Raw genomic sequence first — 26,817 nt, 5'->3', positions numbered from 1 at the left:
TGCACTTACCTAGCCTTTTGTTATTTTATATTTGAGAAGATTCGGTAATCCAGACCTAATTTACATTTTGCAGAGTACTTTTTTTTTACTGTTTTCATCAATTTTACTTTTTTTTTTGGTTCAAATTCACTCATTTTAATCTGTATTCATAGAAAAATTCCACAAATTGGAAATCAAACCTTTGAAAATAATTACCTTTTTCGGTCGACAGATGAACTTTGAAATTAAAATGTATGTCCTTATTTTAAACGCCATTTTTCATAATTGAGAAGCGAGAGTTGGTGATCATATTAAATTTTTTTTTTCAATTTATACATCGAGATTTTTTTCAGGTAAAATTCTCGGTTACGAACAAAATCAAATTGCTAATTTTGAGCAATCGAAGGCAATGTCGACCTTTAAAATCTAATTTTTGAGGAAAAATCAGCCGAAAAATATTCATTTTTGAAATTTTTCCTCGAAAAACAGTAACGAAAAACTCACGCAGCATTACGGTGGTCGAGATTCTTTCCAGCTCTCTTTTTCTTTCCCCTTCCACCTGTTCCTCTTCCAACATTGCCATCACCTCCCCCTCCTCGATTGTTCCCAACACCTATTCTATTCCCTCCGCATCCCCTACGAGTGCCACCTCTCGGTGCTTGATTTTCTCGTCCCCTCTGATTCCCTCTCTCTCCATTATTCCCTCGATTCTGTTGATTTCATCCTCTCCCTCCTCACATTGGCTACTTGACCCTCTCTGACAGCTCTGCCCCCTCGTTAACCCTCTCCACGAGGCTGTTGGCCATAGAACCTCTGCAATAAATTGAGACTCTCTTGCATATTTGCAATGAGAAGTCGAGGAAGACCGTTCTCCTTTTGATGATGTTGCTGCTGGGCCTGTCCTTGTTGGGGCTGTCGTTGCTGGGGCTGTTCTTGTTGAGGTGGTGGGGATGGTGGTGGTGGTGCCTGTTGCCTTTCCATGGTGATGGCGTTAGTCTTTCCAAGTAGAAGAAAAAATTTTAATTAAGTTTATTATTAGGCAGAAACGAAAAAAGGAGTTGGTGTAGTGGGTTAGAAATGAGGAAACTGGGAGATGATATGTGAAACAATCTTTAAGTGGGAGCATCTTCTAATTATCAATTCAGTAACGAAATGGTGGAGGGTAACAAGTCAACTCAACTCCTAATGGAATTTTTGAGAATTTTTCTGAATCTGAGAGGGATATTGAAATTTTGATGGTCATTTTTTTCATAGACAGAAATATGTCCTATAAAATAGGACTGCAAAAAAATTTCCACTTCACTGCTGAATTTCACTTGAGAGAGATTCATGAAGTTTAGTTTACATAATAGGAGTGTAGCTATGTATATATAGGGAAGCAGAAATTTGCTGAGACATCTCCACACCATTATTGATTGAATGAATAGCATCGTTGGCTAGAAATATACCTTATTATTTATCTCAACCGCAGCCGAATGAAAAAAAAGCACTTCTAAATATCTTTTTATTTACTGACAAAAGCGTCGGGATGTTAAAACAAAAATTTCCTTTTTTCCATTATATATAGCTACATTCAAGCCGCCTCATTTATCCACTTTAACCTCCAAATGCCACATGGGCCGCGTTGAATTCCATCAGAAAATAGTTAGACATTGAAGCAAGGGAATAAGTCAAAAGATAGAATACACAATATCTCGAACTTGGAGCAAACACTGACAATAATTTAATCGATAATTACTTACCTAATGAATTCAAAGAAATTATCAGGTACAATTTTTTTTCCTCTTGCCTGCTTTTCACTTGACGTGGAAATTAAGGCGTCTACACAATTAAAAAGCATAAGGCTCGACGCACAATCGAAAAATATAAGGAGTACGGAATAAATACAAGGAATAATGCAGAGGGATGAGAATGAAGGCCGTTTCCGTTGAAAAATAAAAGCAATAAAATATCAAGTTGTCGGTTTATATATATATCGGTTTGTTTTTATTACATTCATTATGTGGATGCCTTTACCGTAATTTCGTGTAACGCCTGCGCACTACTGAACGACAATAGGTTTGGTCAACCTTCCAATCGATCCTCAGTACGGCTACTGCCAACTTCGAACAAAAAAACTCACAAATGAGTTAATCGTCATCACGGAAAACTGGAATTCGACGAGTAGAAATTCCTGTATCTTTAGAAATACTGCTCGGAGAGAAAAAAAAGGACACAGATGAGAAGGGCCTGGATGGTTTTACTATGAAACTGTTGTCAGTTTCTGCGTAATCTTTGTCGGTTTATTAAAAATCGAGGGAGAGTAATTGGGAGGTAGTGGAGGGAGTAGTGACTTCGTGTATAGATACCCGCTAGCGCTCGGCCGTTTCGTTTGGTGTTTGGATTTAAAATTTAAAACGGTTACTTGGCCGATACGCTATCGCGTATCTCGATAAGCAAATGGTGGAATGACAGCAATCATGAAAAAAGGGCTCTCCACAGGAAAAACACTCATCGAACGTGACTCGTCAACAACCACGGAGAAATGGCTCACTACATAGGAAGTGCTCACTATATGGAGAGGACTCACTAGATAGAAAGGGCTCCCATAATATGACTATAACATTCAAGGAGTACAAGACACGATCTATTCAACTGCTCTAATATACCCTGCATGCTGGAAATTGGTTTGATCATATCCATGATGGAAAAGGGGTAACGAAATCATTCATACTAATAAGGCTGTAAAAACAGGTGAGCTCTGAACAATTTAATAATCACAACTTACTGAGAAATAAAAAAATGCAGTCGACAACTGAACAGTCTAGGAACACAATGGTTAAAGAAAATTGAGTATAGATCATGATGAAGCAATAAAAATAAATGAAAGGAACGAAATGAATGATAAACATCATTAGAGCATGTGAGTAACAAAATGAATTTCTGGAATTGAATAACAATGATTATGATGTGACGAAGTGGCTTCGTTTTAGTCCTCGATTAGACGTGTGGAGAAAATAAATAATTAAACATAAATAATACGCGCACGCTCCGGTCACTAGAGTGTAAGGTTATGAATGATTGGGATTGAGTGAATGAGATTAAGAATATCAACGAGGAGTCCTGGCTCATTTCCTGATCATCGAGGGGTCATTAATTACCGGAGAAGATCATCAGCAGGCCTGGTAAACGAGTAACACCGTTTGGAAGCCGAAAATTTCACCACCAAAACACCAGAGGTTCCCCTATTTACTCTCGGGATACGGACACATGTCAACACGGTGTCAACCGGAGGATTTTGGATCTCGCGAGTGCCCTGAAACACACTACCAGGGTGCAGCACGTTACGGGCTCACCTAACCTAATCAGTGACACGCACAATACAATCGACTCATGCACGAGACAATTGGCAATACTAGAAAACGTCAGATACCACCTGACACCGGAGATCCACACCTGAAGGAATAGAAGGCGCCACCGCATAGCACGTGGCCGGCGATATTATGTAATTGGGGCCAGGATTGGCCAATAAATCAAATCCGGGCCAATGTCAAGGCCCGAGAGAAATGGAGCGAGATAGCCTGAGATGGAGAGGGCGATTATTACTTCCGCCTTCTCCATCATCCCTTCCATCTCTACTGTCAATCGCTTTGCATCGCTTTAAGTTTCTCTAATCTTCGTATCTATTGTGTGGGTCTAATTAAGAAGCTTTTCGTGCAAACTCGACAACGCAGGTGGGAACTAGGTTCTCCGGACCTTATCCGGAGGTTTTTGAGGCGACTGAGGGCAATTTCGAGGGGAAATATAGGCGGCAAATATCCAGGCGACTCTCCAGGCGAATATTCTATTCATCGGGCGAACACGTGACGAGGGACGGAGTCGAGACGTAATATTGGGCCAGGACGAGTGATTAGAGTGAGTGTGCACATATAAAATATTGTTATTGATGCAACGAGGTCATTAGCGAGTACGAGAGCATTTTAGGGCTCATTAAAGCGCCTGTCAGCTTTCTTGACAGTAGGAATCTCATTGCGAACGGAGACTATCGACTCCATCTTGATAAAACCGCGTGGCCATCGAGTCAGTGCTTACCGGAGCGAAATACAATAATTTATTGTAAGCGTTACGAGCGTCTGAGCCATAGATAATATTGCGATATTATTAATTGGAATTATTATTTTATTTTCGTTTCCTTTGTATCGTTGTTCGCCGGAGGTGCAACGGAGAAAGAGGACATCTCGGCTAGTAATGCGGGTAAGAGGCGTTGTGAAAGCCCAGGTAATGTCTATGGATCTGTTCATCTTACATTTATCCTTGATTATTCATCTTTCTTTCATTTTTCTTATTGAGCGATAGCCTTCTTAATTCATTTCTATTATTATTAAGTTAATAGAATTATAGCAAAATCATTTGTTTTTCAGTTCATAAAATTAGTTAAGTTCCATTGTTTAAAATACAGACTGTTCAGTAATTCGATAATCTTTCTCTTTACTGAATAATATCCTTTCCTTCAAAGATATAGAGTGAATAAATTAGATCAAGCACAAGCACACCGGACAACAAATAGGTAACGGTGTATATTGCACTGCGTGCATCTGAATGGTGAAGAGTTCTCAGGCAAGTACTGCTTAAGAATTATTTCCTTTATCATTGGGGATCATCTCGAGTTTACTGCAGTAACCGGAATAAATATATTTTGACTATTCGAGAGATTAAAGAATTTACGTTGATTGTCACTTGTTTTCTCAACACGCACCTTTTCACATTGCCTGATATTTTAGAAATACCAGACAATATCACAATGATTATAAAAAAACTAAGTGGATCTAAAATTTTAAATTGCTAATCGTGACAGAAATGATCGAAGATCATGATCACGAATAAACCACTAAAATTGAAAGAAAATAATTTTTACACGGATATTTTGTTTATTTTTATATTTCGCCTCGAGAAAGGCAACAACCACACGGTTATTTTCCCTTGGGAAAGAAAATAACGGTTGCTCTACACGATAAAGGGAACATAGAAGTTAACGATTGTGTTTCCTGAGAGAAGGAAAACTGAAATTAACTGTTGCTTTTCTCGAGAAAGGGAACATAAAAATTACGATAAAAGCCCATTGAAAATAAGTAGGAACAACTGCTTTGTTTCATGAGTAGATTGGTCCACTCAATATCTCATTAGTTATGTAATACTTATGAATCTAGCGTATAGCATTTAGCGACTTGACTGATAGAAGTCAAGCGCCATTCAATTCACAATTAGGGAGCCAATATTGCAATGATAGAAGAATTTTTACCAGATGAAATTACAATGGACCCCGTATTATTAAAGTTCTCTATCAAGGCAAAATATCAGACGAAATTCAAAGTGTGGAACATGTGTTTGAACTAAAAACGAAGTCTGTAATATAACTCGAAATATCTGATGATATAAAATCAGATCAGTTGAAATACGTGAATAATATAGGAGAAAATCCAAATGAATAAAAATTTAGAAATAACAAAAATTAAATAACAAATAATCTAGAAATACAAAAAAAAGATAAATGCAAATCTGGAAATAATGAAATGCCCATGAATTGAAAATTTGGAAATAAGAACAACCAGGTAACGAAAAATCCGGCAATGTAAAACCAGACGGATAAAAAGTCTGGAATAAAATCAGATGGACCAAATTTGAAAGTACATCTTTAACATGTAAATACTAGGCGAAAGGCCCAGAGAGCGATAGCTGAAACTCAAGTTTGTTCTAAACAAAGTTCTGAAAATAAAATCAGATCGATGAAAATCTGTTAATAAAATTATATGAATAAGAATCTGATAATTAGCAATAAAGTTATTTGAGATGCGATAATAAGAAATGAAGCCGATCCATGATCAAAATAAACAGATCAAAATAAACTAAAATCAGGTAATTAGCAATCAGACAAATCAAAGTCTGAACAATGTAAAATCACACAAATCCCATCAAATGTGAAAATCATGATTCAGATAGATTGAATTGATAGATAAACCGAATCCGGGTACAAATAAAAATCTTAGCTGGAGGAAAACTACTCAATTAATTAGTACGGAGATTAAGAACATAAAGCGATCATTTTCCATGTCTTGAAATAAGAATTGAACAACATAAGTTCTCCTCTTATTCCTTATAGTAAGAAGATTATATTCCAGAAGCTTATATTTATATGTACTCAATAACTAATTCGTAAGATACCCAGCTCATAATATTTAATTCAATATTTTTGTACAAAAAACTGCGCCAAGGAAAAGTTTCATTTGGTTTTTACTGGAAAAGTGGACATTTTTGAAAAATACAAATAAAAGAAAAACACAGCCAAGTCAGGAATGTCAAATAAATGGGTATATTACGCGATCGGATTCGTATAAGAAAAATACTTCTCAATAGAGCAAGGATTTTAAAAAAATTCTCCATAAAATAAAAAATCAGTAGAAGCCAGACCCACGTCCTTGGCGCGGATCAGCAGATGGAGGACTAGATTGAAATCACTGAAATATACTATATACATTGATATAGACAGTGAGTAGAAAAAATCCGCGATACGTCTTGTGATGAGGCGATTCTTTTATTTTTATTTGTTATTATTTTATACTTTGCCCAACTACACACTGCCCCCTAAATAATAAAATCCCGCCACCGTTAGATACCCCTTCCCTCGATTTTCCCCTCATCTCCCTCTACTCACGCCACCGGACATCACGAAGACATCAGCCGAAGAAAGACAACAATTCCGGCCCTACTGGATAACCTGAAGGAGCCGTTGCTCTCCCCACAAACCACCCATACATGGGCCTCGGCAACCCACCGCCCTCGACGATCCCAGCGAGACATCCCTGGATTGTGGTCATCGTCACCACTCATCCGTGCTGATTGGCCCCGATTGCTCCCGAATTACAACCCGAAGGACTTCGGCACCTGACGAACCCCCACGAATCACGGAGGAAACGAAAAGACCGTCACTCGTGCAACCGCTGTCCTGGACTTTGCCACGTGCGCCCCAAGAGTTGAAGAAATAGTGTATATACCCCGAAATTCTGTATATTGGATTTTGTGATAGAGTGAAGAGGATTTTGGTGCCCGACCTCATCCCGGCTCTAAATACTGTGCCCCTGGAGTCTGGAAGGAGCAACGGAGGCTCAGTCGTAGGAGTTGCTGAAGGCCCCGAATTCTTGGACGTTCAGGCCTCAATAGGAAGTCGTGAGTACGAGTTACCCCCCTCATTTTCCCTCTTGTCACTACAATATTACCCTCCATACCCCCCAACGGTCAGCCTACACTCTTTTGTTTCTTCCCCATTTAGTCATTCTTCTTATATTTAGTTGCATTCCCTCGACACGACTAGCTTCTCCCCTTTTTCCTGCATTAGAGTCACTCCCTTTGCACGTGTACAAAAGTTGCCTGGCCTTACCCATAACCCTAGTTCCAAGTAAAAGGCATTTCAAGCGTCTTACGACGATCTATCATGTAAATTAATAGAAACATAGATATTCAGTTAATTTTTCCCTCATTTGTCCTTATTATTTAATTGCCCTAAATTCCCCTTTTAGGAAATAATAATAATTAAATATTGAAAGGTCACAGTCTATGGTTTCATTGTGGGGGGTTATTTTGGAAAATGGTCGTTATGTGTAGCACCATCTATCGCAATTCCAGAAAATTCTAGACATTTTGAAAAAATTCCATGCAGTTCTAGAAATTTCGAGCAAATTCAGGGCGTTTCTAGAAAACTTGAGAGAATTTGAGAAGTTTTCAGAAATTTCAACGGGATTCAAGGAGTTCGTAGGAAATACGTGTGAAAGCAAGAAGGTTCCAGAAAATTCGAGGAAATTCAAGGAGTTCCTAGAAAATTCAAGGGAATGCAAAAATTTTCTAGGAAATTCGAGAGAGAAGAAGAGATCATAGACGCATCCACGTACAATTACAGATCTATTAAAGATACAACTGCCTGCAATTTTCTTACAGAAATTCGATCGTTTACTATACTCATTTATTTGACACTCCTGCCTTGGCTTTCTTTTTCATTTATTTGTATTTTTCAAAAATGTCAACTTTTCAGTAAAAACCAAACAAAAGTTTTTCTTAACGCAGTTTTTTTACAAAAACATTTGTTTTTTTAAGAGAGATTTCACAAATTTTTTCAAAACAAGCACGGAATTGTTTTCATATCACGAAAAAATTGTTCTTTTCAATTGGACTCATTTATTTTTACGCAAGATAAAACATTCTTTCAGTTGATAATTGAAGAGAAACAAACAGTTCTACTCAAGATTAATTATTTCTACCAACTTTTGATTATTTATTAAAGATTTTCAGAGTTAGTTTCTTTCTTCCATTCAATACTTTCTTGGATTGTCTACGGGGATTTGTTGGTGAGATAGATGGAATTCCTTTCAAGAACAGCCGAACAAAATATTCACTTCATAGATATTTTTATAAAAAACGTATGTTTTTTATTTTCAAGATCTTACTAATTTTTTGAAATAATTATGGGTGTCTATATTGGTACCCCTTGGTGCCTGGTTTTTAGTGCCTGGTGTCTGGTGTCTAAAAGCTCTGTCTTCGTGTCTGGTGTCTGGTGTCTTGTGTCTGGTGTATGAAAGTTCCTTTTTCGCATCTGGTATTTGGTGTCTGGTGTTTGGTGTCTGGTGACTGGTGTCTGGTGTCTTATGTGTAATGTCTAGTGATTGGTGTCTGGTGTTTGGTTTTTGGTGTCCGTATACAGTTTCAACGATAGGGGGATACGTAATGGACATCTGGCATTCGTATCTGGTGTCTGGTGTCCGGGGTTTGGTTTCTGGTGTCCGTATACTGTCTCAACGATAGGGGAATACGTGATAGATAGATATTTGCGTCTGGTGTCTAGTGTCTGGTGTCTCGTACCAGATTTATAATTCCTGGTGTCTGGTGTCTCGTGTCCGAAGTACGACATCTGGTGTCTAGGGTTTGGTGTCTCGTCTCTAGTGTTTGGTGTCTGGTGCCTCATGTGTAATGTCTGGTGACTGGTGTTTGGTGTTTGGTTTCTGGTGTCCGTATACTGTCTTAACGCATAGGGGGCTACGTGATGGATAGGCACTCGTGTCTGGTGTCTGGTGTTTGGTGTCTCGTGTCTGGTGTTTCAAAGCTCTGTTCAATAGAAAGACATGATGTGACTAGTGCCTAACATTTGTGGTGTGGTTTCTTGTATCTGGTGTTTGATATCTGCCGTCTCGTGTGTAATGTCTGGTGACTGGTGCCTGGTGGCTGGGACCTGGTTTCTCGAGTCCGCTGTACGATATCTGGCGTCTAGTGTTCGGTGTCTCGTCTCTGGTGTCTGGTGTCTGGTGTCTCATCACAGTTTGGTGAATGGTGTTTGGTGTCCGATTTATGATATCTGGTATCTCATGTGCAATGTCTGGTGACTGGTGACTGGTGTCTGGTGGCTGATATCTGGTGTTTGGTGTCTTGTGTCCAATGTGTGATATCTGGTGTCTAATGTTTGGTGTCTGGTATCCGGTGTCTGGTATCTGGTGTCTGGTGTTTGGTTTCTGGTGAGCGTACACTGTCTCAACGATAGGGGGTTGCGTGATGGATAGGCACTCGTGTCTGGTGACTGGAATCGGGTGTCTGGTATCTGGGGTCTGGTGTCTGGTGTCTGGTGTCTGGTGTCTGGTGTCTGGTGTCTGATGTCTGGTGTCTCGTGTCCGATGTACAACATCTGGTGTCCAGTGTTTGGTGTCTCGTCTCTGGTGTCTGGTGTCCGGTGTCTCATGTGTAATGGCTGGTGACTGGTGTCTCATGTGTAATGGTTGGTGACTGGTGTCTGGGGGCTGGCGTTTTGTGTCCCATGTATGATATCTGGCGTCTAGTGTTTGATGTCTCGTATCCGGTGTCTGGTGTTTGGTTTCTGGTATCCGTATATAGTTTTTACGATAAGGGGATACGTGATGTATAGGCTCTCGTGTCTGGTGTCTTGAATCTGGTACCTGGTGCTTGGTGTCTGGCTTCTGGTATCTCATATATGATATTTGGTATCTGGTGCCCAGTTTCTGCTGTCTGATGTCTCGTGTGTAATCTTCGCTGACTGGTGTCTGGCGTCTGGTGTTTGGTGTCTCGTGTTCCATTTCTCGTGTCTCGTGTCCGATGCATGATATCTGGTCTCTAGTGTTTGGTGTCTCGTATCATTCTCCTGATGTCTGGTGTCTCGTGTCTCGTGTCCGATGGATGATATCTGCTGTCCAGTATTTGATCCCTCGTATCTGGTGTCTCATATGTAATGTCCAATGACTGGTGCCTGGTGTTTGGTTACTGATGTCCATATACTGTCGTAACGATAGGGGGATACTTGATGTATGAGCACTCGTACCTGGTGTCTGGTGTATTGAGTCTGGTGCCTGGTGACTGGTGTTTCCTGCATGGTGTCTCCTGTTCGATGTATGATATCTGTTGTCTAGATTCGCATATATCGTATCTAGTGTCTGGTGTCTGATGTGTAATGTCTGGTGACTGGTGCTTGGTGTTTGACTTCCCATGCCCGTATACTCTTTCAACAATTAGCGTGGCTAAACACCCTACTGCGTGAACCACTTAGCAGAATTCACACAGATAAGGGTTCAGGACTAACGCAGATAGTACTTTTAGAGTGGAAGGGGGGGGGGAGTCTTGTTCTTCATTTTGAATGATTCACGCAAAATTCGCAGCAATCACGAAGGTGATTCACGCAAGCCACGCGGAACTCACATAGATGATCCTCGTGCTCTACGCAAGGGTTAATCGAGTGGTTCACGTAGTAGTTATACAGATGAGAGTGATTTACGCAGAATGTATTTTTTTATTCTGATGAATTCATGGAAGAACCGCAGCGTGAATGCGATGAATGCCATGGCACATAGTAGTTCGTGACTCACTGAGATAGTCATCCCCATATGACTAGCTGGTTAATTCATACGAAAACTGTACCATTTATGCAAATGAATTTTCTGTAGGGTCTCGGGATCACGCAGATTATGCTTTGAAACGTCAAGGGGGAGGGGGGGGGAGCGAGGGGCCAATCTGTCGAGTTGCACAGATGAGTCTAGTCAGTGATGCAAGTGTACGTACAGGATTTCTTCAGATGAGAGTGATCCACGAAGGATGTTCTCTATTCCGAGTGATTGACGAAAAAATCGTAGCATTCTCGGATTCCCGCAGATCAATGGGATGGAACATGCCAACACGCATATGATCTTGGTAGTTTACGCAACGGTGAGTACAGTATTTCACGCATAATGTTTTCTATTCTGAGTGATTCACGCAGAATCTGCAGCATTCACGCAAATGAATTCAATAGAAGGGCAGGGGGCAAGGAACCACGTGGATCACTCAAAGGATCCTAGTGATTTACGCAAAAGTGAGTGGAGTTCTTCACACAGCATTTGTATAGATAAGAGTGATGAGCACAAAATGTTTAAAATTCTCAGTGTTTCAGGCAATACCCGCAACAATCACGCATATGAATGGAATAAAACAGGGCTTCAGGCAAGCCATGCGGATCTCACGTAGGTAATAAACACGCAGAATTCCTATGGATCAGAGCAATTTACGTAGGATGGTCTTCATCCTGAATGATTCCCGCAAAACTCGCGGCAATCACGCAGGTGAATGCAATGGGAAATAGGGCTTCACGCAAGCCATGTGAGACTCACGTAAGTGATCCTGGTGATTCACACAAGAGTGAGTAGAGTGCTTCGCCCAGTACTTATCCAGATTGGAGCGATTCACGGAGGATGTTTCCTATTCTGAGTGATTCATGCAGAACCCATAGTGTTCATGCAAATGTTCACGGACATGGATGGATCCTCAGATGACTAGATGACTATTTCATGTATCAGACCTGATTTGAATTCCAATTTTCTTTCTTTGGACACAACTTTGAGAAATCGTATAGAAAAAACCATTTTTGTATTTTATACGAAAATTGAGTTATGGGGAATGTTCTAACGGAGCCTTTTTCTTCTCAATTATCTCAATTTCTCATAAATTGCAAGGTAATGAATGATTTCGAGGAAGTAACTAGTTGGGGTATGAATTCCCTAGTGACCAAAAGGAAAAATCTGTTGGCACGCATTTCTGCGTTCTGCTTGCGCATCTGTTACCGATGGAACGTATGTCTTGCGCGTCAAAAATTTGACTCCAGGATAGCCTTATTCAACAAAGTAATTGTCTGAGAATGATAACTCTCTCAATCCACAAAATGTTGTTGGGGGGGGGGCGGGGGAATTTAAGTAACAGAATTAAAATTTCGTTGCTTCATCATTTTTTGCCCGGTATACGCCCAAACAATTTTTTAATAAATTCTGATCAACTATTCGTTCCCAAATTATGAAAATGCTTCCCTAAAATTTCCAAAATGATTTCCAAATTATTCCATGCATTGGTTTTGAGATATAGTTGATTTGTTCGTCAAGTATACGGCGGTGCTAATCTCTTACTAAAGTATCTCTAGCGTTTACTACAGGGAAGATAGGGAACGAGAAGTCTAGGTATTATACAATCGTCAAAAAAAGTTCAGTCCTCTTAAAGATGTTTATCCACAATCGCAAGTACTAAAAAAAATTGACTTTTTTTAAACGGCGAGATGAAGTTATTCCTTTTACTTTGGTACAAATTTCAATCCACCAACCCATGCTCATTATTCAGAAATGAAATAGACAAAATATCACAAATGCATGCGCTAACATGCGCTTATATGGGATAGAATCATTCGAATATTTCCTCTGTTTGCCCCGGTACCCCAGATTTTTCTCTGGCCATTCGATTCAGTATAGTTTTGCACATTACCTCCTATTTTTATTTGTATTTTTATTTGTATTATTGTCTTGTAGTGAGTGAAATATCAATTTGAATATAAATCTCATAAGAGTCCGTGTATCAGGAAAAATTTGTTTAATCATTTCTGGCGAGACTATTGCGATTAATTTTTTTTTAACATCAAGAAAGTTGGTTTCATATGTTCGGCTATCAGCCTTAAGAATTACAAAATTTCCTTTGAACATGGAACAACTCACATTTACCGGCACTGGCTAAACATCCTTGTTACGTCCGAATGACGTACAACATTTTTATTATTATTTTGATTATTAATTATTAATAAATGATGAAATATTTCCATCAGCTCATTTAACATGAGAAATGTTATCTATTGACATGCGATGTCAATATGCAAAACATTATGGGTGGTCTACTCAGGTGAACTGGAATTCGAATCTTTCCACCGCGTACCCGAGTCAATCGGAGTTTATTAATTATTGTTATTATGAATAATGAAAATATTATTTAAAAGTTCAACATTTTTAACAAGCATTCAATGGGAAAAAATATTTTATACCTGAAAAATTAAAATTAAAATTTTTGGATTATTAGAAAGCCCAAAAATCTTGATTGAAGTTAGAAAATATTTCAACATAAAAAGAAAATAAATGGAAGAAAGGAAAAGGCATCGCTGTTGCGAAGAGCCTTATCATGGAGGGTTTCGGATGTCCGTACCAGACATCGGCTGTGTCCCGGCACGTAAGCCATCATCTCCCCTTACCGATATAAATTCCTCAATACACTTCCCCGTATTCCGTAATCATAATACACAATACGTTCCCTTCGTATTCGAACAAGACGTTCCTTGTTCTTCTACAGAGATCATGCGGCACACGCCGGTGAGCTGTGATTCTCCTCTTCAAACCCACCACGCGACTTCACACTCTTTCCCCCACCTCCCAATACTAATTAAAAAGTGCCATACGATTGATACACACAATTAACCCTGACACCTAAAGGTTAACGCGTAGGGCGTTAACAGGACAGTCCCGGCGTCACCGTCAACGGAAACAGATCAAGGAATACCAAGTGAACTCCAAGTGAACTCCAAGGATTATCAGTGGTTTTTCTATCATTATATATTTATTATGTTAACATGAAAATCCATTCAATTTGTGAAATCGTAGTGATATATATATTTTTTCCTTGGGTTTGCTGTGATTTATAAAAAAAAACACATTCATTTCCCAAGTGATTTCCCTTCAGGAAATTACAATAATCCGTTGTGATTGGTGGGAACTAATGAAATTCTTTCCTGATTTCCCTTCAGGATATCAAGAAAATTCACATTTAATAAATCAGAAAAAAAGGAAATAGATTTTTTTTAGTGATTTTCCTTTTTTTTTAAATAAAATATGATAGTTTTTTTTTTTGAATAATTCGATTAATTGATTGCTAAATTTTGATATCAATTGATCTTATTATTCAAAATTTTTCAATTTGATTTGTCAAAATTTTAATTCACTTGGGTTTCCGCAGAGTTAGTTTGATCTAATTCGGATTGGTCGGAAAAATTTTGATTCATTTAATTGACCTCATCTTCTGTTGACATCTACATCACAATTGTCATCTACATCAATTGACATCGACATCAATTGGCATTCACATCACAATTGGCATCTACATCACAATTGCCATTTACTTCAATTGACATCGACATCAATTGGCATCTATATCACAATTGCCATTTACTTCAATTGATATCTACAGCAATTGGCATTTCCACATCATAGCCTGACACTGCCAGGACCTCGTTCCAGCCATCGGTTCCCTCCAGCCCTCCCCTTTCTTACAAACAAAATTTTCAAATTACCCGAAACCCCAAAGCAGATCATGTAAGTCACTTGAATTCAATTATTCTTTCCCATTGAAATGAACAGATTCTAAAGTCAAGGAATCGGGACTTTGGTATACAGAAAAAAAGAATAAATAAGAAATGGAAATTTTTAGGAAAAATACATTTCCTCTGATTAATAAGAATAAAAAAAAATTTATGGGAAAATACATTTTTACTCAGAATAAATAAGAAATAGAAAGTTTTAGGAAAAATAAATTTTCCCTCTGAATAAAGGATTAATTAGAATTTTTATGGGAAATACATTTCCCTCTGAATAAAGAGAGAATTAGAATTTCTGGAAAAATACATTTTCCTCTGAATAAAAAGAGAATGAGAATTTTTATGAAAAATATATTTCCTCCAGAATAAGGAGAATTAGAAATTTCCGTAGGAATTTAACTCCCTCCAAATTGGAAAAAAAAAAGAAATAATCTAGTTGCGATTTAGTTTCCTCTACGAGGTATTAAGGGAAGAAAAGGATTGAGAATTATTTCCTCTCTGGATTTCTCTCGAATTAAATTTTTCTTATGATGATCAAGATTAAAATCACAATTAGAAATTAGAAATTTCAACTCCGAATTGAAAGAATCCTTTAATTCAATTAAATTAAGAAAAGCTGGATTGAATTGATCGGTTGATCTATGATGACTTTCTTTACATTTATTTTTGATCTCCCAAGATCCTCAATTGGATCATCATGAAATCATTTGTCTCTTTGAATCCAAATTCAAGTGTCTAAGCAATTTAACATCAAACATTCGTGTCGTCGCCATTTTGGGTCCGCTTTGGACTATTCAACAATCATAATTTCAATTAAAACCACCTAATGAATGAATAACTTTTATTCAATTATCGAGTTCAACTCATTGCAACCCTTGGAATTAGANCTGCAATCCTTGGAATTAGAATCTCCCCAATATATTTTCGATGATCAAATTGTTCAGTATTCTGATGTGAACAATCAGAGAACGATGAGAGAATATAAAACAAAAAAAAATCTTAATTAATTTCATAGCAAAAGTTTAAATGGAAGTAGACGAATGATTCATGGGTTACTCATTTCCAAATAAGGAAATGATCATCCTGTCAATCAATCAATTCACGAAGAAACTAAAATGTATCCTTATTATCAATTGTTAACCAAAAATTAACTGGGAAAAATCATTAAAGAATATCGCTAATTATTCTTGAAAATTCTGTTTACGATTCATTTCTAGAATAAGCAAAAGTCACCTCGCCATCCTAAGCTATTTCCTTTGGTAGGCTTAAAAAGGCAACCTTTAGTCGTATTTTCTCAATTTATCAATCAAGGTAAGTTGAAAAATCATGACATAACATCCTTAAGGAATTTATGGCGTGATCAGGGGTAGTCGAAAGAAAGTCAAGAAATTGATGATTTTTTAAAAATTCATTCTCTGATTTTTTCAAAACCCCCATTCAGAAAAAAAATAAAAAAATGGAAAAAAAGTCAACATTTTTCTGAAACTTTGCAATTGGGCCGAGTTTTTATAGAGGAAAATTTAAAAAAATAATGTAAGAGGCCTATGAGAATTGTTTAGACACAAAAATGAAAAAATCAATCAAAAATCGGAATTCTGCGTGCGCAACTTGAAAAAGCGACAACGTCGAGGTTAGAAATCGTAGACGGGTAAGCGCGGCAAATACCAATGGAGTTGTGATGATACATTTCGCTATGGGAAAGGACATACCAGCTGAGTGAATCAGTGCTGCCAACTCGTACCTCGAACGGCACGACGTTGTCGCTTTTTCTCTCCATATTAATCATGTTCCAATTTTTCGAAAGAGAAGTTATAAAAATAAGAGTTGCAATAAGGTTGAAATATGTGGGGGGAAAATAGAGAAGTGATTAAACAAATTTTTTGAACACAAAACTTCGATATATTTTAAAAAATTCCAATCGAAAACGCGTTTTTTTGGTGCGGCGATTGGTGTTCTGTAAGAGAACAATAGATTCTCCACTGTCTCACCTCCTACATGCTCACTCCGCCATAAATTCCTTAACCTTAACTGAGTGGGGGATCATGGCCAATGAGGAATTAGGGATACTCTTGATTGACCAATCACATGCCATACTCAGTTCAGGCTAGTAGGACAGAATTTATGTTGACGATTGTATGTCTACGGTTCTCTTACAAACTTTGCGTGCTTTCGGACGTCACACAAGTCTGCCGATCCGGGTTTCCTACGCTTCGGTTGTTCTTACATTTCATGCCCGAGCCTTGGAAAACAGATCACCGTCGCCCACGTGCAAGATTGCCTTCCGAGCCGACGGCGAGGATGAGTGACCCTCTTTCTATTCATTAAGGAATCCCGCAATCTTCAAAAAGTTCCAAATTTGAAAAATTTATGTTTGAATAACTCCAGAACCGCTGAGACGATTTTGGTGAAATTTCAGTCCGATCTTAGGAATACGAAGATGCATCGATTACGATGACCACAAATCAATCCCATCCCTACTCTGAGAGAAATCATCAAATTTGTGGGAAAATATAATTTTTCGACGTTTTTCCACTAGTTTTATTGCAAAATCGAAAGAACCACTGAGGCGGTGTGGTTCAGAATTTAATCAGTTCTAAGTTCCATGAAGATACATCGATTGCCACAAGAAAAAATTAAATTGCATCGTTTGTTCGAGAGAAATCGTTGGGCAAANAATTTCAGTCCGATCTTAGGAATATGAAGATGCATCGATTACGATGACCACAAATCAATCCCATCCCTACTCTGAGAGAAATCATCAAATTTGTGGGAAAATATAATTTTTCGACGTTTTTCCACTAGTTTTATTGCAAAATCGAAAGAACCACTGAGGCGGTGTGGTTCAGAATTTAATCAGTTCTAAGTTCCATGAAGATACATCGATTGCCACAAGAAAAAATTAAATTGCATCGTTTGTTCGAGAGAAATCGTTGGGCAAAATTTTGGTTACGTACATACATACACACATACGCACACACACACACACACATACGCACATACAGACCGGCCTCTGAAAAGGGTCGCGAGAGTTTCTAAAGGTCATGGAACGTGGAGAAAACGTGAAATTTCTACATTTGGTTTTCGGGGTCAATATAATAAATTCCTCCCTTCGGGTCGGAAAGCTAAGAACAAATTGATCCAAGAACTCAACGAAAAAATTAGCTATCAATTTTCTTCATGGGGGACATAGGCAATTTTTTGCAAGAGTAAATTTTTTTATGGTCAAATGCCATGAAACTTCGGCAAACCATTTTTCGGACTATTATGAGATGATCGATTTATTGCTCAGCTCTCCGTTATATTGTTGCATCTTGTAATGATTTATTTTTGGCCTCAACAAATACTCAATAAACCCCAACCCAAAATTCTCGATTATCCAAACACGGCCAACTCATTACCTTCGTTCTCGTAATCCGACAAGTCTGAAACGCCAAAAACCATAACGCTAAAACTGGACTCCGGGACTAATCAGCAGCTCATCCAATCCTTACTTCGTGTATTTAGGGCGCCAGCCGATTTTTAGCAACGCGGAATCGACAAACCACAAACGGAACCGTATTTTCATAAAACTAAGTACTGATTGTCCGCAAAAATCCAATAACGACAAGAAACAGATCACAAACCATACGCAGAAATGTGGATTACGAGGGTACGGGATTTACTCGGCTGCTCAGTGTGCGAGTCGTGGAGAGAGGGGTGGATTCGCGGACGAGAACATCAATTAGCAAAGCCAATCATCGATCGAGAAACCAATAAACCAATGTCTTAAATTCTAAACGGGATAGGTAAGGTCGATATTGAATAATAAACATAATTGTACTGACGTGTGTCTCTATTGCCGATATTAATACAAAATCGTTAATTCGTATAAATACAAAATTACATCAATATGACTCAAAATAATTTTAAATACTCTGAAATGATCCATTAAACTCCAAAAGACTCGAAAGATACGAATAATAATTTTAAGTATGAAAAAGAAAGCGATCCCAATCCAAAGTTGATAGAAAGAAGCAAAAGTATTGTCCACGAGGGGAACACGAATCCGAGAGAGAGAGAGACTATAGGAAGGTAGCGTACGTGCGACAGAGAACGGATGAGGTAGCTACGCGGAATAAAGAGAGAGCTTACGAAAAGGTACTAATTTTTCTTATTTTCGACTGTAATTAATCGAATTTCGAATTCTGGAGCGCCTTTGTAATAGTTTACTTCATTCTTACGCCATTTGTAACGTATTGAAATCGGGGATCTCATCCACCGAAAAGGTAGCAAAATGAGCTAGGCAGCTTAAATCATCCACGTGGCTGATTTACCGGAAGGGAGCATTTCTAACTCGAAAATGGAGGTTTTCTCCATGAAGATAGGTAGCTTACGGTCTCCAATGATTTCTTAAATAATAGGTAGCTTATTCATTACCGCAAGAGAGCTTAGATAATTTTATTGTTCTGGATTCCAATCATAAAAGTAAAAATAACTAAAAAGATAGCGTCCCCACGCCCAACCGGACTCAACGAACGCTAAAGAGCATTAAAACGCGTAAAAGGTAGCTTAAGAGCAATTCAGGTAGCCTAATTTCTCTCCCAAAACTCGTGTGAGTTTGAGAAATATAAAGAAATAGGTAGCGTAGAATAACTAAGTAAAGAGAGCGAGAAAAGGTAGCAGGAAAAAGGTAGCAATGAAGCAGGTAGCGAGTTGCATCAATCACCGTAGCGAGACACATAAAGCATGAAATTTAGCCCAAAAGTTACGGTAGGTAGCATTATTACTATTTGGATTTATTCAGGTAGCGTAATTATCATTTAGATAATTTCAGGTAGCTTCAAGGGAGCATTTTGGTTCGTTTGAAGGGTTTTCTATCCTTCAAACCATGAGTATCTGTGTTGGCGTCATTCCGAGAGGTAGCGACGCCATCCCGCGTGGTCCAATCGCTTTTCCGGAAAACTGCACTAATTCACTCTCCCTCATCCTCGCCATTGGTCGGGAAGTTATTGGTTCGACCCGCAATAGGTCACAGCTAATTCCACCAACTCCTACCGGTCATACCTCAAAGAGTGAGCGTGCGAGCGGGCCTGATTTTTTCTTTTAGTTTTGGTGCCCTTTACCTTGTACAACATTCGCCACATGGCTGAATCAATTTATTGAACACTGACTGGAGTGGAGGATAATATTTCAATTCAATTCCTTAGTTGGCTATATCCCCTTGTTTAGTGAAGAGCAAGTACCATTGGAGAATAACATGTGGAGGATGTCATAAATACTCCATGGATTTTTGGAAAAAACGATGGTTTTTCTAGACGAATTTCCATAGAACGATTTCAATATAGCAGGCTAAATTAAACATCAAAAAATGAGCCGAGGAAACCATAAGTCACAGTCAGTCCACATGCAAAATCAAAGTGCTGGTGAGAATTCCAGTAACAATAGTTGAATTACAAAACCCTGGCATTCTAAAATTTAAAAAGCAAAAAATTCCGATGATAAATTGACTTAATTCTTATTCTCATAAAATTAAACGTAAAAATCAGATGGAAACGTTTCTGTTGAAAAGGTGGCGCCAGGCCCCGGTCCCACTGGGCTTAGGCCCTAGCGGATAAATATATATATATATATATATATATATGTATGTGAGATGGATAGTCTGATAACTTAACGATCTTTCTGAATCGTATATATATATTCATTATGGGGAGACTAGATCTTGCGCATGCGCAGATCTCCTCTCCATTAGGTTGTAACTTGTGAGAGTTCACTCTACTGCGAGACGCGAGATGAGAGACGTGTTGTAGCCAATAAACTAGTTATCTAGTAAGAAAACCCGTGTACTATTTATTGTGTCCACACCCGCAGTTCAACAGTTTCAATTCTCAGTAGTTTTTAGTTACATTTAGTACAGCTGTATATGAATTCAGGCACATCTTCTCTTGCTCGAAAGAAATCTCGGCTCTGGAAATGAAAATGTTGGAACATTCTTGTCCCAGAATTGACAATTTTTCTCGTTATGAACTCAATCTAGTCCTGTTCGTATGTCAGCTAACGTATGGACGCAATTTCTAATGTTCAATTAGTGTTGAATTATTCCACAATTTTATTGCTTTCCAAATTCTCTTGGTTCTTGATTCAATAACTGTCCTCACTTGAAATTAATATCTTTTCAATTGTGAATGTCAGTAATTTATCTTCAGAAGTTGAGCTACTACTTTTTTACATTCAGTAGAATGTTTTCTAGAACTATGAGTTTGCAATCTATGAGTTGAAACCAATAACTTGGTTATGGAAACTAGAGACTTATTCCATTGGCATAATGACACTGGGGCACACAATGAAAACTTACATATGAATGAGCTAAAATAATTATGCAACAGAGGGTCTAGCTGAAGTCTGACTTTTTTAGTAGTAATCAGGTCTAAAATATTGAAAACCTCATGAATTCGTAGAAAGGTTCCGTGCTCTCGAGAACAGGAGGTAGAACTGCCGTGAATATTTCGATAATTCACTCAGTAAGATCCCCATGACATCCTAAAAGGATATTTTCCATTGGATATTTGTCGAGCAACAGGTATTTATAACCAGACACTGTTATCAATGGATTAATTATTACTCATCCTCAATCGATTTCAATCATCGAGAAGATTACTTTCGTCAGCTTTATTGAATGAAAGAAAAGAAAACTTGGAATGATTTCATCCAACGCTCTGTAACTCAGTATTTATATCTTTGTAATGAATAATGAATAAAAAGTGAAACTGTGAAATTCATTACTCCCTCGTCTTTCATAATTCTCTTAGGGGACCATTCTCTATCTGCACTTATTTTCCTGATTTTTTTTTTATTACGATTGGTAAGTAATGACCATACCATTACCACTCACCTCTGACCAACCCCCCACGGTTGGTAAAATGCGATGAATTGGGAGCGTTTGGTTTATTTTCAGAAAAAACCTCCAGTTAACGCTTCAATTCAATTAGTTCAAACAAAAAATGTAAAACTTTAGATGAGTGATTTTCCACTTTATTGAATCGTTTGAAATTCATAACAATTTTATACAGGAAAAAGAAGGAGCCACACCTTCATACTTTTACATTCATTCTGAGCCCTGTTTCTGATCTTTATTCTGGGCCTTTATTTCTAGGCTATTTCTGATTCTCATTTCTGACTCTTATTTTTCTCAGCCTTATTCTGATCCCACGTGAATTACTCATGACCTCCATATGACTCCTATATAATTTCCATATGATCCGCACATGAATCCCGCATATGACCCTCATATGACCTCCACATGACCCTCACATGACCCTCATACGACCCCTCTACATTCCTCATATGAAACCCATATGACCGCTACATGACCCCTAGATGAGCCCCATGTGACTCCAATATGACCCCTATATGACCCCCATATGTTCTCCACATGACCCTTGTATAACTTTAAATTTGACCCTTATAACTCTTATGACCGCTATGACCGCCATTCCAACCCTTACTTCGATGCTTGTGACCCTCATACTGAACCTTATGACCCTCATGACCACAATCCAGATTCTTATGACCCTTGGTCTCGAGTCTTGTTTTTTTATCTTCATTTTCTTTCGCCAGAAGTCGATTTGGATTTTTATAATATAATATGTAGAGAGATATCAGATAGTGTGAGAACTCTGATTCTATGCCGTTCGCCATTCGTGAAATTCCGGAGATTTGACTGGAACTTTTCAATGTGTTTCGGCGAGAGTTAACCAAAAAAAAACCGATGGAGAGCCGGGATTTCGAAAAGGGTTGAGAAGTTCACCAAAAAAATAAATGTCACTGTGCGCGTGGGTAGAGTCACAATAAAAGTCTATATTTATCATAACATATACACAAAGTCAAAAAAATGTCCGCGTCACAAAGATAATTAACCGCTGACAGTTAATTTAGAATGAATTAGAGAGCTTACACGGTGGAGATGTTCACAATAATTCACGATGTAATCGCGGAGAGAATGGCACGATGCACACTTGTCGCGAGGCGATTAGAGAAGAAGGCGGAAGTGACGAGATGGGACAAGTGTCGCGGCAGGTGCGGTCGGTCCGAATTCATTGGACACGGTCGGTAACCCAGGTCCGTGTCCAGAAGGTGCTGCCGCTCGTGGTCAGCGGACCAACCTACCGTGACGTGAGGCTGAAGCCTCAACATTCTCCCCCCGTCAGCAACTTGTTGGTGACCAGGTTCTCGAGAAAGCCATGATAGAGCCTGAAACACTAAACAGAGAAGATCAACAAGGCCGACTAAAACCAGCATCTATTCAGCTGGTAGAGATGGGCAACGGAACCAGCTTAGAGATTGGCCTAGTCAGCGACGTCACTACCGTCTTGATGGTCACAACTCTGGAGAGGCAATCCTTCCCAGGGTGTAGAGCTGTGACACGTGCGAGGGGCCACTTCGACGGCGGAAACCTTTCATCGGAGAGAAGAACCAGAGATCCGATGCGAATACCGTTGGACGGACGATGCCACTTGGAGATGGACTGCAGCTGCTGCAGATATCCTGTACACCACTGGTTCCAGAAGTACTGCAGCCTCTGCTGTATAAGTTGCCATCTAGAGAGCCGTCCAATGTTGAGATGATCCAGTGAAGGTTCCGGTAGCGCTATTGGAGCTTCTCCAATCAAAAAATGCCTAGGAGTGAGACACAACACGTCGTCGGGGTCTTCAGAGAGAGCCTGTAGAGGTCTGGAGTTGAGCATAGCTTCAATCTGTGTAGGCAGCGTAGAGAGTTCCTCGAACGTCAGTGTAGTATCCCGAATCGTTCGAGAGAGATGATACTTCACTGATTTTACTGCTGCTTCCCATTTTCCTCCAAAATGAGGGGCCCCAGGTGGATTGAAAGACCACCAAGTGCCCTCTTCCAGGCAAACTGCTGTGAGATGCTGGAACTCCTTTGATCCAATGGAGAACAACCTCTTCAGCTCCTTGTCTGCACCAACGAAATTCATTCCACAATCACTGAAGAGGTTCCTGCAACGACCTCGACGACTCACGAATCTCCGATAGGCAGCGATGAACCCATCAGCAGAGTAATCGGTGGCAGCTTCCAGATGAAGTGCTGACGTGGCCATGCAAACGAAGATCACTAACCAACCCTTTTGGGTTTTATGACCACGCCCCTTCCACGTCTTGATGGACACTGGTCCATCGTAATCTACACCAGTGTTAGAGAAGGCACGTCCTGGAGACAGACGTGCCGGTGGAAACTGCCCCATCAGTTGCTGAGCACGTACTCTACGTTGGCAGACACATTCCACGCACTTGAGAATGAAGGATCTTACTGGCGCTCTTCCGTCAATAATCCAGTAAAACCTCCTGAGATGCGTCAACGTGAGTTGAGTTCCACCATGCAACGTTCGCTGATGAGAGTCCCTAATGAGAAGTTCAACCAGCTCGGAATCTGTAGGGACGATCGCTTTTTGTTTACTCTCTGGGTGCAGGTTAGAGAACTTCAATCTCCCGCCCACTCGGAGAACACCTTGATGGTCTATGAAGGCAGTCAGTTTGGTCAACGGATGAGACCTCTCAAGTTGTTGACCACGATAGATCATGCTGCACTCCGACTGCAGATAATGAGCCTGAGTGGCTCTGACTCAATACACCTTAGCTGCCTCGATGCCATCAGGACTGAGTGGATCCACGAGAGTTTCACCTGGTTTCCTCCTTATCCGAGCAACAACACGTTGACAAATTGCTGTTATGCGCAGCAATTTGTAGATAGAGGAGTACTTGGTGATGAGATCCCGGAGAGTAAAGTCTATCGAAACGGTAAATATGGATCCGGGTTTCTCTTCCAGATTTGCTGACGGATCCAGTTTGGCATTCTCTTTTGGCCACTGAGGGGAGTCTAACTGCAGCCACTTTGGACCCGTCCACCACAGTTTATGAGCACTGAGTTGAGCCACAGTGGTGCCCCGAGAAGCACAATCAGCAGGATTCTCCTTACCGCTGATGTATCGCCACTTCGCTCCTGGAATCAGTTCCTGTATGCTGGCTACCCTGTTATGCACATATTCCTTCCACCGGGAGGGATGAGAGCTGATCCACGCCAGGGTAACAGCTGAGTCTGTCCACAGGAACACAGGAGCGTTATCAAGGTTGAGTTGAACACGCACATACCTTGTGAGTTTCGCCAGCATGACTGCGGCGTTGAGTTCAAGTCTCGGGATGGTGAGCTGCTTGAGAGGAGCCACCTTGGTTTTAGCAGTAGCTAACGAGATACTCACGCCATTCGAGCTTGTCACCTTCACATATACCACCGCAGCCATCGATGTTTGCGAGGCATCTGAGAACCCGTGTATTTACACCAGAGCATCCTTCTTCACTCCGAGCCAACGAGAAATGGAGATATTTTCGACCTGAGACAGCTCCTTACGGAATTGGGTCTACTTATCCGAGATTTGTGGTGGAAGCGCATCATCCCAGTCCAGGTTCTCAACCCAGAGACGCTGTAGGAGTGCTTTTGCCCTAATCACCACAGGAGAAAGTAGACCTAGAGGGTCGAATAACTGAGCTATCTCAGACAACATATTTCTCTTCGTCACCTTTGAGTTGGCCGGAAGGTGGATTGAGAACTTGAATTGGTCTGTGTTTGGATCCCACTTCAGACCAAGAATCTTTGTGGTGGAATCCTCTAGCGGCTTGTGATCCTGAGAGACACCTTCTGGATTCCGAGATCTGAGTAGAGACGGACTGTTGCTATGCCACTTTGCTAGAGGGAAACCACCAGCTCAGCAAAGATTCCTCACTTGCTTGGAGACTTCTAGAAGATCACTCTCCTCTTCAGCACCACCACAGATGTCATCCATGTATCTTCCACTGGTCAACGGAGAGATTGCTAGAGGAAAACGATGTCCTTCATCCGCGACCAGTTGGTTGAGAACTCTACAGGCTGAGAATGGGGCCGATTTAGTCCCGTAGGTCACGGTGGTGAGCTGGTAGGTGTTGATCTGACCTTGAGAATCCCGCCACAGAATCTGTTGAAGAGGCCAGTCCTCACGATGCACCTTGATTGGACGGAACATCTTCGTGATGTCCGCCATGAAAATGTACCTGCTCCGCCTGGATGAGAGCAGCATGTCAGAGATATTCTTCTGCGGTTTGGCTCCAGTGTGTTGGATGTCATTGAGAGACACCCCTGAGCTGGTCTTACTAGAGCCATTGAAGAGTACCCTCAGCTTCGTTGTTTCACTACTTTCCCTGAGAACACCATGATCAGGAAAGTAGTACATAGGAGTTGACGAATAAGCTTGCCTCTGAACAGAACACCGAGTGGAGACACGAGCCGACTGCTTCTCCTCAGGGACCCTCAACCCTCCTGAAGCCGAAGCCCCATATGCCAAGGTCATCCCCTCAGATCGACAGCCGAACTTCACGCTCCCGGCATTCCCCGAACCAGTTAAGGCTGGAACACGCACCATGTGTCCCAGATCTTCGTACTCCTTGAGAAAAACACTATATAGCTGAAGGGTCCGTTGATTCCGCTCCATTCTCCGGAACAGGCTGGAGAGACACGCTTTAGCCCGACCATAAGAGTCGCCAAGCTCTGTAGGAGAACGTGCAAGAGGCAGGCGAACCACGTAGCGCCCTGAGCTGTTTCGTGAATGGGTGCGCTGGAAAAACTCCTCACATTGTGCCTCTTCTTTCGTGATATCACTATCCTCGGCTTTTGGGACCTCCTCCTGCAGCCAGAACGAAGTGAGAAGGTCGTAGAGTTCCTCGTTGCTGACTGCAATGTGATTAGAGCTGGCCACCATTGGAATCACCGCTGAAGTAGGTCCTAGTACCACCCAACCGAAGATAGTGTGCATTGCTATAGGGGAGTCTGAAGGCCCCTTGATGATCTGTGGCTCCACAATTGATCCGAAGAAATCCACGCCAATGAGAAGGTCAATAGGTCTTGGCTCCATGTATTCCGGATCAGCTAACTTCAGTCCCTCGGGATGGCCTCAAGCTTGAGTATCCGAGACTGCGAACGACGGCAACGATTATGTGAGATGGTCAAGAATGTAGGCCTTAATCTGAAGATGTTTGTCTGAGTGCAGAGACTTCAGACAGAACTGAGAGAATTCCTTTGAGAATGACCTTGATCCACCAATACCAACGACAGGTAGCAAATCTGGAGACTTAAACAAACCTAGCTTTACCGCAAGA

General features: G+C 40.2%; 2 protein-coding genes across 2 annotated transcripts; both read right to left on the bottom strand.

Annotated features, from left to right (window-relative positions):
- Positions 1 to 756: 756 nt before the first annotated feature.
- LOC107042913 lies at positions 757 to 24,215 on the bottom strand. Its single transcript, XM_015264165.1, has 2 exons — positions 22,986 to 24,215; positions 757 to 975 (listed from the first exon to the last, which is right to left on the bottom strand). Exons 1-2 carry the CDS (start codon positions 24,213 to 24,215, stop codon positions 757 to 759), a joined length of 1,449 nt encoding a protein of 482 aa, XP_015119651.1.
- A 1,179-nt stretch (positions 24,216 to 25,394) lies between these two features.
- Positions 25,395 to 26,573, bottom strand: LOC107042912. Its single transcript, XM_015264164.1, has one exon. The coding sequence runs from the start codon at positions 26,571 to 26,573 to the stop codon at positions 25,395 to 25,397; it is 1,179 nt and encodes a 392-aa protein (XP_015119650.1).
- Positions 26,574 to 26,817: the final 244 nt, after the last annotated feature.

The sequence above is a fragment of the Diachasma alloeum genome, unplaced genomic scaffold (assembly GCF_001412515.2).
Source record: "Diachasma alloeum isolate Michigan unplaced genomic scaffold, Dall2.0 Dall_scaffold_00537, whole genome shotgun sequence".
NCBI classification, from domain to species: domain Eukaryota; kingdom Metazoa; phylum Arthropoda; class Insecta; order Hymenoptera; family Braconidae; genus Diachasma; species Diachasma alloeum.
The sequence above is the reverse complement of the archived record's forward strand: the minus strand, read 5'-3'. Positions and strand labels throughout refer to the sequence as shown.